This window comes from Penaeus vannamei, chromosome 37 (assembly GCF_042767895.1).
Source record: "Penaeus vannamei isolate JL-2024 chromosome 37, ASM4276789v1, whole genome shotgun sequence".
Lineage (NCBI taxonomy): Eukaryota > Metazoa > Arthropoda > Malacostraca > Decapoda > Penaeidae > Penaeus > Penaeus vannamei.
This window is the reverse complement of record NC_091585.1, coordinates 4,676,371-4,686,370: the sequence shown is the minus strand read 5'-3', so window position 1 is coordinate 4,686,370 and position 10,000 is coordinate 4,676,371. Positions and strand designations below refer to the sequence as shown.

Here is a 10,000-nt window from a genome sequence, read left to right as displayed (position 1 = left end):
TCTCTCTTTCTCTCACCTTGCAGGAAAATTCAAGCTGGCAATTAGCCCTTCCACACCTGGAGGTATTGCGGAACAACATGCTGCTCAAAAGCCAGAATGCGATGCGCATACCAGTGGGAGCCGTTGCCTTAGCCCTGCAGCCCAAGATGGAGACAGTCGAGACTCTTACTTACTGGAATACGTTTGACGCTGTGCTCTACCTGCTGGATATGGAAGCCAAGCACAAGGTAAAGCAGGATACATTTTCTTGAACACGATGGATGCCATTCTGTATCGTGAACGACAAACGAGGGTTTGTCTCTCATTCTGCACAGGTTGTTTGTAAAAGTGTGTATTTTGGGCCGTTAGCTGAGTTGGGCCCATTTGTTCCTCCTGTTATATATGGTCAGTCTTAAGTAGGAGGTATGAGTATCATTATTTATTATTTTTCTATTTTTATAATCAGTATAATTGTTGGTATTTGGTACTTGTTCTATCTTGATTAGTTTTCATGAAAAAAAAATTGTATTTTTTTTTTTTTTTTTTTTTTTTCTCATATTTGAAACATGTTGACATACAAGTTCATATGTAAACAAGACTGTTTATATTTAATTTTCTTTGTGATGTTTTATAAACACAGCTAATTGTTTTATCAGAGATATTTATTTGATCTTTGGCACTATTTTTACTTCTCCCCCCCAGAATGGAGGTAATGGGAGCCGCAAGTTAAATGTGACCGTCCTGGCCGTGAATTGCCAAGACATGAATTTTGATCAGATCAAACGGGCAACAAAGACATGCCCCAAACTGTCATATATGAGACTCATGAACACAGAAAATATTAGGCCAAGTATACCCCTCCTGTGCTCAGTGAGTATCATGTGTTTTCTGCTAATGACCTGACACATCAGTATGTTGGGAATCATTTGATAATTTATCATTCAAGATATGTTTTTACCATATCAATCAGCCTTTGTATAGATAGTTAGTCTCCATTTTGCCACATTAGTAGCAATAATGAAGTGCATGAAACTAATCTCTTCTTCAGATTGCTCCGATGAAACAGGTAAAGAAGCTTGACCTGGAGGCAATGGCCCTCACAGACCTGGAGTTGACAGTGCTGCTGGCGGAAATGGCCAGCTTGGAGATCCTAAACCTCCGCGTCATGCCCCAGGACATTGTGCGGTTCAACCTCCCCGTCAATTATTTTGAGGGTGATGTCCCCGAGGAGGATGCAAAGGTGACACAGGGCCAGATCTTTGTCCTTGTTTCTCTTTCTCTATCAGTCTCTCTCTCTGCCACTGTTGTATAGTTTACTTTCCTGTGTTCAGAGACATAGTAGGAGGTATGTAAATAGGAAAGGTTTATTTTTTGTGAAATGGTGGTTAAGAAAAGAAAGAGGCTCTAAATTAGGATTTATAGTTTATCCAGGACATCATTTGATTTATTTTGACATAACCATTGGATTTTTTTTTTTTTTTTTACTTGCTTTTCATAGAAAAATATGATTGCCTTCTCTTTGTTTTGATGCTCATAAATTGCTGGGGATTTTTAAATGATTTGCTGTAGATCTTGTCCAAAAGATTTAAATTTGTAATCTAACCATTCCATCTCGGCCATTTACCCTCAGAAAATGTCCATGTTCCCGTCCATCAAGAACCTGACCCTAGAGTTCATGTCCAACAATGTTCAGGAGGAGTACAGCACGGACAAGATCGTCAATTTCCTCTCCGCTTTCCCCTGGGTTAAGGAACTGTACCTGAGCAACACTCTTCTAGCTCCACCAGCATTTTTGGCAAGTGTAGCACTTTTGGAGAAAGTGAGGAGGGGGGGGGGCATTAGGAGGTTGGAGAAAAATTATCGGGTTTGTTCATGGTTGGGGGGTTGGGCTGGGGAGGGGGAGGGGGAAAGGGAAGGGAAAGGGGAGAGGAGGACAATTTTTATGGTTAGGAGGGTGATGTGAGGTCTGTTTGGGTGAGTGGATTGTGTTGGTTGGTGTTTTAGAGGGGAGGGGGAGTATTTTTACTGGAGAAAAGTGGTTGATTTCTGTGAATATATATATTTTTTTTCTCCTTTTCTTTTTCTTTTTCTTTTTTTTATATAAGTACTTTTTAATAAAAGTTAATGGAAGGACAGAGAAAATTATATATCTTTCTATTAACAAGTGTGTATGGTTTGCTATGTATTATTTCATAAGTTATTCCTAGCTGATTGCATCATTAAGATCTCTCACTTAAAGAGAATGAGATGTAGATTAACTTGGACAAACAGATTTCAAAATAATAGGTACCTCTATAAGAGTGAAAATAACAAAGAATTCCTGCTTTCTTGGGGAAGAAAGTGGAAAGAATTTAAGCTAGTTGCAACTATCACTAGAAATGACACACAACATTGAATCCTTTCTCATACGCACAGGTCTATGGATGCATAGGAGGGTCCCTAGCTGTGTTAAAGAAACTGACACACCTGTCGGTAATCTCGTGCCATGAGGATGTGCCGCGTGAGCTACCTGCACACAGTGATGCTCTCCTCATGGATAGAGACATTGATTACAAACAGCTGATTCGCCATTGTACAGACGTGCCCGTCATGCTGATGGATCTTCAGGTGAGGGCAAATTGGAATGGGTGGTATGTGTGTCTGTGTGCGTTTTCTGTGTATGCGCTTACACGGGTGCACAGCAGAATTTACTTCAGAATTGTTGTATATAATTTTGTTTGTGTATGATCATTGTCATAGATGATGTATCAAATGTTTTGTTCATTTCTTCAAAATCCAAATGTTTTGAAAACTACAACAGCCTTTTCTTGCAGGACGAAGTGACATTTAAGTACTTACGTGGATTAAAGAGCCTTGTGATCGACGAGTTTTACCTACACCGATACATGGATTACATGATACAATCGCTGAGATTATGTGGAGTCCATGTGTCTGTTTTATATCGTTCTGGAGTGAAGAAAGGACCCAATAGGGGTGAGTAGTTTTTTTTTTCAATAATGTCTCATTTTGTCTTTGTGTGTCTCTTCTCTGTTTTCTCATTCTTTTCTTCTCTGTTTCTTTGTCTCTTTTACTCAATTACCCATTCTCTCTCTTCTCTCTGTTTTTCTTTTTGCTCTCTCTTCTCACATACCCCCTTCCCTCTCTTTTCTCTCTCTCTCTCTCTCTCTCTCTCTCTCTCTCTCTCTCTCTCTCTCTCTCTCTCTCTCTCTCTCTCTCTCTCTCTCTCTCTCTCTCTCTCTCTCTCTCTCCCCCCCCCCCCCGCCGCCCTCTCCTCTTCTCTTCTCTCCTCTCCTCTCCTCTCCTCTCCTCTCCTCTCCTCTCCTCTCCTCTCCTCTCCTCTCCTCTCCTCTCCTCTCCTCTCCCCCTCTCTCTCTCTCTCCTCTCCCCCTCTCTCTCCCTCTCCTCTCCCCCTCTCTCTCCCTCTCCTCTCTCCCTCTCCTCTCCCCCTCTCTCTCCCTCTCCTCTCTCCCTCTCCTCTCCCCCTCTCTCTCCCTCTCCTCTCCCCCTCTCTCTCCCTCTCCTCTCCCCCTCTCTCTCCCTCTCTCTCCCTCTCCTCTCCCCCTCTCTCTCCCTCTCCTCTCCCCCTCTCTCTCCCTCTCCTCTCCCCCTCTCTCTCCCTCTCCTCTCCCCCTCTCCTCTCCCTCTCCTCTCTCTCTCCCTCTCCCCTCTCTCTCCTCTCCCCTCTCCTCTCCTCTCCTCTCCCCTCTCCCCTCTCCCCTCCCCTCTCCCCTTTTCCCCATCCCTCTCTCCTTCCCTCTCTCCTTCCCTCTCTCCTCCCTCTTCCCTCGCCTCCCTCTCTCTTCCCTCCCTCCCTGCTTCCCCCCTGCTTCCCCCTCTCTCTTTCTCTTTCTTTTAACAAAGGCATCATTTGAAAGATTCATTCAATACATTAAAAGTTGATTCTTAATTAGTGTACTTGCAGCAAGGTATTTTCCCTTATTTAGTAATAATGTAATAATTTATCTGGTGTTTTTCTCCCCTCGAAGGTGCATATGACAAAGTTAAGATGATGAACCTCACCGAGATGGAAGAAAATGACGTACACGTTGTCAAGAAGTACGTCCACGTCAAGAAGTACAAAAAGGTTATACACTGATGCAGGGTTCTTCTGAAGATAATAGGATTATTGGCAGGTGTGTTATTGGGGTCTTTTGTTGGCTAAAATGAAGAGAGTGGTACTTTTTTATGTACTTTCTCTTCTTTTTTGAATTCCTAGGAAGTTTACTTATATTGAAAAAAAAAAAAAAATGTATATATACTGAAGTAAAGTTCAGAATCAGAGGCCATATATGGAATGGTCTTTTTGAGTGTATATAGATTAATTTGTCAATCCAGGTAAACTTGACATTGAATTACTTTTTTTCTCTCTTTTGCAGTTGGGATATGGAAATTAATGCTTGCTTGTGTAATTTTTAAATGGTGGAATGATACCAAAATAAATTTTAAGAATTTATTTTTTGTTTCATTACAATGACTTTATTAGGAAGGAAATTATTATTGTCAGATGCAAATGGTTAATGTATTGTGTTTTGTGTGCGTGCGTGCGTGCGTGCGTGCGTGCGTGCGTGCGTGCGTGCGTGCGTGCGTGCGTGCGTGCGTGCGTGCGTGCGTGCGTGCGTGCGTGTGTGTGTGTGTGTGTGTGTGTGTGTGTGTGTGTGTGTGTGTGTGTGTGTGTGTGTGTGTGTGTGTGTGTGTGTGTGTTTATATATATTCATTATATATATATATATATATATATATATATATATATATATATATATATATATATATATATATATATATACATACACATATACATGCATATTATATTTATTTATTTATTTATTTATATATATATATACACACATATATATCTATATACATATATATACAAATATATACATGTATATGCACATATATATGTACAAATATATATATACATATATATACACATATATACACATATATACACATACACATATATACACACACACACATATATATGTATATGTATGTATACATATATACATATATATCAATTATATACATTTGTACATGCATAGAGACATACATACTTAAATTGGTGAAAACTCACAGCAAAGGTGGGCAACAGCCTGCATCTAAAGAATATCATTAATACAGAAAAAAATAAGAAAAAGGAATTATAAAAGGATGTGAATATGCACAAACACACAAATACAATGTGATTGCTAGATTTGGCATTTCTCAAAAAACACAAATATAGGAAAAACTCCTGGTCCTGGAGTGCTTAGAAATATGCTGAAAAAAAAAACAGGAAGAAGTGCGTTAGCAAATGTATATCACAGCATGCCACAGGATGAGAACAGTCCAGACCAGTGGAGGAATGTTTGCACTGTTCATTGATGGTTTCCAGTGTGGTACGTAATGAATACTTGAAACTGTTAGGGCATGACACAGCGTTCTAGGAGAGAGTACAATAAAGGAGACTGAAGAGCATCATCAGTTGTTATGACTGTCATTTTGGATTTATGGCAGGACAGTCCATTGTAGATGTTATAGTATGTGCTAAAGACCATGGCTGGAGACATGTTATTGGCTAGTTAAAAGTAACAAGTGCCCCAAGCTGCTGACCGGAGACACATGTGGCCTGTTACAAGTAATGGCAGTACCATGCTCCTGAGCCTGACCCAGATGATTATCCCACAGCTGAGAGTGCCCTGCAAAAACTAACCTTTCCAGAGATTAACAGAGGTCCGAGGCAGAGGCGTGCAGAGGTCTAGTGATGCTCAGGGCCAGCTCCTTGATTGCATGCCCCAAAGACTCGAGTATAAGGCCTAATAATGAGAGATATTTTGAATATGTAAACACAGATAAAGCATGAAATAAACACTATTCAATTTGAATATAAATTTCAAAATCATTTTCTTATTTCCCTCTCTGATTGGATGCTCACCACCCTGTTTGGATGCCTGGGGTTACTGCCCCTTCAACCCCTCCCCCATACACACATGCCATGGGTCATAGTAAGAATGAGCTTAGCCTTTATGTTTTAGAGATGTCATATCTCAACCACAACCCAACCCAATGTGGACCAGCCAAAGAACCAGTCTGTCTATCTTGGGTAGGACCCAAGTTGGATCAGGCTGGCCACAAATTTAGTCCAGCCTTCCGTTCATCTTTTATAGATGTATCCCCAATTCAATCTCCCCAGGGGCTATGCTTCACATGGCAATTACAAGAGAAATATGTTAAGAAGAACCTTTTGTAACGTGTTTGTTAATTTGGAAACAGTACCAGTTGTATTGGATGCACATTAGGAGTGCTCAGTCACTTGGTTATTTAATTACTTAGAGAAATCTCTGGCAACAGACCTAATTAATGGCTCATGCTAGGGCCATCCTGGGGAACCACCCATTAAGGTAAAAGATGCTGGAGAGTTTGAGAGCTTAATGATGACAATCACCCGGTTTGTTCAAATTGTACGTAGCCTGACCCGATGATTATTCGTGTATATAGATGCATATACACAGAAATAATTGCATATGTGTGTCTATGAGATTTTATATAGATAGATAGATAGATAGATACATAGATATATATACATACATATACACATTTATCACTATCTGTGCAGTAGATATGCATGTCTAGACTGATAGATACGCATTTATTTCTGTGTAAATACTTGTCCGTATAATGACTGTTCACAATTTTAACAAACCAGCCGAATGTCTGTTGTTGTTGTCTAAAGTACAGTTGCTCATAGAACTTCTGAAGATTTTGAAATAGATGTTGGAGTGCATGTGGGAGATGTTGCATATGAATGATGTGGTGCTAACAGTTGAGACAAAGGAAAAAATGGAAGAAATGCTCTAAAACTGTAAGCAAGCTGGGAATGAAATAGTTGTTACCCCCCCTCCCCCCCCCAATAAAAAGAAAAGTTAAAGGAAGCACTCCATATGATCGAGATTTTATTAAACAACCTTTTTGTGTAATCATCTTGCCAATACATTACTCAGAATATACACATTTTTCATATTTCTTTTAAAATAGTTGATCATTTTCATCTACTGTTTACATATATATATATATATATATATATATATATATATATATATATATATATATATATATGTGTGTGTGTGTGTGTGTGTGTGTGTGTGTGTGTGTGTGTGTGTGTGTGTGTGTGTGTGTGAATGTATGTATGTATGTCTGTATATATATGTGTGTATATATATATATATATATATATATATATATATATATATATATATATATATATATATATATATACATTTCATACACTGTATACAAATATATATATATACATACATTTCATACATTGTATACAATATATATATATATATATACATATATATACATATATATATATATATATATATATATATATACATATATATATATATGTATATATATATATATATATATATATATATATATATATATATATCTATATATATATATATATATCTACACACACACACACATATATAATATATATATATAAATATATATATATATATATATATATATATATATATATATATATATATAATATACACACACACACACACACACACATACATATATATATATATATATATATATATATATATATATATATATATATATATATATATAAAATATATATATATATATATATATATATATATATATATGTATATATATATATACATATGATATATATACATATACATACATATATATATATATATATATATATATATATATATATATATATATATATACATATATATATCATCAGGGCTCTCTGTGACTTCAGTGCCCTCGCTGCAAGCACGTACTGACCGAACTGATTCTCCTAGCAAATCCCCAAAGTCCTGGATCTTGGTCTTGGTCCAGGAGACCTCTAGACCCAAGGGCTTCACTTCATTGCTAAATGTATCCAAAACCATCACTAGAGTTTCCAAAGACATCAGCAGCAAAGTCAAGGTTGGTTACCTTGATATTGCTCAGAGTCGCTCCACACTGACTTTGAACAGTAACTCTACCCACTATCCAGTCCATGCAAGTTGAAAAGTGTGGGTTCAAGGTCACAGCCTTGGCTCACTCCTGAACTAACAGGAAAGAAGCTCGACAGGCCCCCACCACGCTTTATAGTACTTTCAGTACCAGTATACAGGCTTGCTATGTTTCCAATAATCCTTGTTGGAATTCCTCTCAATCTCAGGATCTCTCAGAGTGATTCCCGATGCACCGTATCGAACGCCTTGAGGTCGATGTAGGCTGCAAGCAGCCCACGCCCGAACTCACGGCGGCGCTCTACAATGGCTCGAAGCGCGAGGATACGGTCTATTGTGGACAACAGGATTAAATCCAGATTGCTCCAGTGTCTGGTGCCTCAGCAGGTGGTCTCTGATACGTCTTAGAAGGATTTGAGTGAGAACCTTGCCTTGTATACTGAGCAGTGCGATGCCTCGGTGATTGATGCTGTCCGGGGGAACGGTATCAGTCTGCCAGATGGCAGGTAGGACAGCATGCAACCCCCGCGCCCTATTTCCATCACAGCCTTTAACGGTTCAGTTGGGACGCCGCGGATACCCATTGCTTTACCACTCTTTAGCTGGGAGATCGCCCCCATAACTTCAGTTAGAGAGGGTGGGTCCTCACTGATGGGTGGGCCCCGAATCTCGGCACTACCCGCATCCAAGTTAACTGCTGGTGGGTCAACCTGATACAACTGCTCAGCAGGATCTGAGACGATCTGGCCATTTACTAAGTGAACTGCCATCACCTGTGAAGAGGGCTTGGAGTTCAGCTTTCTCGGAGCTTGGATGGTATGACGAAGGTCATTCACTAAGAATGGCCTTCGACGTCCTATGCAAGCCTCCTAATAAACTGTACCTTGTCCCTCCTTAACAGCCACCTAGTGAGAACGGTGCAAATCCTGATCCCCTGTCAGACGAGCCGCACGACAGGCATCTGTAGCTTCCTGTGTCTCCAGCAAGATAAAATTCGGTTTTGCCCTTGGACATTCACCAATCAATTCTTGAGCTGCATCAAGCGTTTCGCGTTTGAAGGTGTCCCACAGAAGCACAGGGACCGTCAGTTTGTCGAGTGCTGTGTAACGACCAGAAATTGCCTCAGCAAACCCCCGGGCACACTATCCCTCCCTCAGCCTGTCCGAATGAATCACCCTAGGGTCAGTATTACGGAACTCGGCACACCCTGCAGTTCTGGAAGATCTTCCGAGTGCTAATGGCAATGTGGTCGATTTGGCTGAATTACCGCATCGCTGTACCACGTCTAACGATGTGTGTGTGTGTGTGTCTATATATATATATATATATATATATATATATATATATATATATATATATATATATATATATGTATGTATATATACATATATATACATATATACATTTTTAAGAAATGTTTTAAATATTGCAACATACTCTATAATTAGTGTGATTCAAAATTAATGAACCAAGAAGATGCGCACATTACAGAAATACAAAAAAAAACCTAGTACGTGGCATTAATGAGCGGAAGCAACTGCAATAGCTTTGACTTACTCAATTAGTTTGTACTTTTCCGTTAACAGCCAATTAAAAATATATAGAAAACCATATACATTTGAAATGCGCACTTATCCCCCCGCTATTTTTTAAAAACCCCGCGCAAAGCAGACGAAACTCAATCACCTGTTCACGTAAACAGAGAGACGATACCCTTCAACCCTCCCCATGAAATAACAATTAAACACCATATGAATCTGTTTTTGTCTCTTTAGAATATGGTGATAAGACTTTCTGTTTCTCTTAGACAGATTAATATCATATTTACAAACACCGCCAATCGTGAATTGCAAAGTTGCCGGTTAGTAAATACGGAAGCGATTAACGCCAACCGAGACACGAGTCTTAACAACAGAACATCTGCTAAACATTTAATATTATTTTTCTCTTCAAGCTTCTTTTACACTATGTAATATCCTTTAGAAATACGCTCAAGTATATGTGATATGATGAAGACAAGCATAATTTAATAATGC

General features: G+C 39.0%; 3 protein-coding genes across 6 annotated transcripts in view; 2 read left to right on the top strand and 1 right to left on the bottom strand.

Moving 5' to 3' along the window:
• LOC113810422 (uncharacterized) overlaps window positions 1-4,432 on the top strand; it is a 12,287-nt gene extending 7,855 nt beyond the window's left edge. For both annotated transcript variants that reach the window (XM_070115083.1, XM_070115084.1), the window contains exons 6-13: window positions 24-227; window positions 682-849; window positions 1,028-1,219; window positions 1,610-1,774; window positions 2,395-2,586; window positions 2,793-2,952; window positions 3,966-4,112; window positions 4,356-4,432. In XM_070115083.1, coding sequence (XP_069971184.1) covers window positions 24-227; window positions 682-849; window positions 1,028-1,219; window positions 1,610-1,774; window positions 2,395-2,586; window positions 2,793-2,952; window positions 3,966-4,075 — 1,191 coding nt within the window. In that variant the 3' untranslated portion in view covers window positions 4,076-4,112; window positions 4,356-4,432. The remainder of the gene's footprint in view (window positions 1-23; window positions 228-681; window positions 850-1,027; window positions 1,220-1,609; window positions 1,775-2,394; window positions 2,587-2,792; window positions 2,953-3,965; window positions 4,113-4,355) is intronic.
• Window positions 4,433-7,990: 3,558 nt separating this feature from the next.
• On the bottom strand, window positions 7,991-8,734 carry LOC138859615 (uncharacterized). Its single transcript, XM_070115402.1, has 3 exons — window positions 8,396-8,734; window positions 8,270-8,295; window positions 7,991-8,147 (listed from the first exon to the last, which is right to left on the bottom strand). The coding sequence occupies exons 1-3, from the start codon at window positions 8,732-8,734 to the stop codon at window positions 7,991-7,993; spliced, it is 522 nt and encodes a 173-aa protein (XP_069971503.1).
• Window positions 8,735-9,846: 1,112 nt separating this feature from the next.
• LOC113810408 (uncharacterized) overlaps window positions 9,847-10,000 on the top strand; it is a 32,017-nt gene continuing 31,863 nt past the window's right edge. The window contains exon 1 of one of the 3 annotated variants that reach the window (XM_070115235.1): window positions 9,847-10,000. This exon is cut by the window's right edge and continues 129 nt beyond it. The gene's annotated coding sequence lies outside the window, so the exon portion shown is untranslated. The other 2 variants (XM_070115234.1, XM_070115236.1) reach the window with 2 other exon arrangements.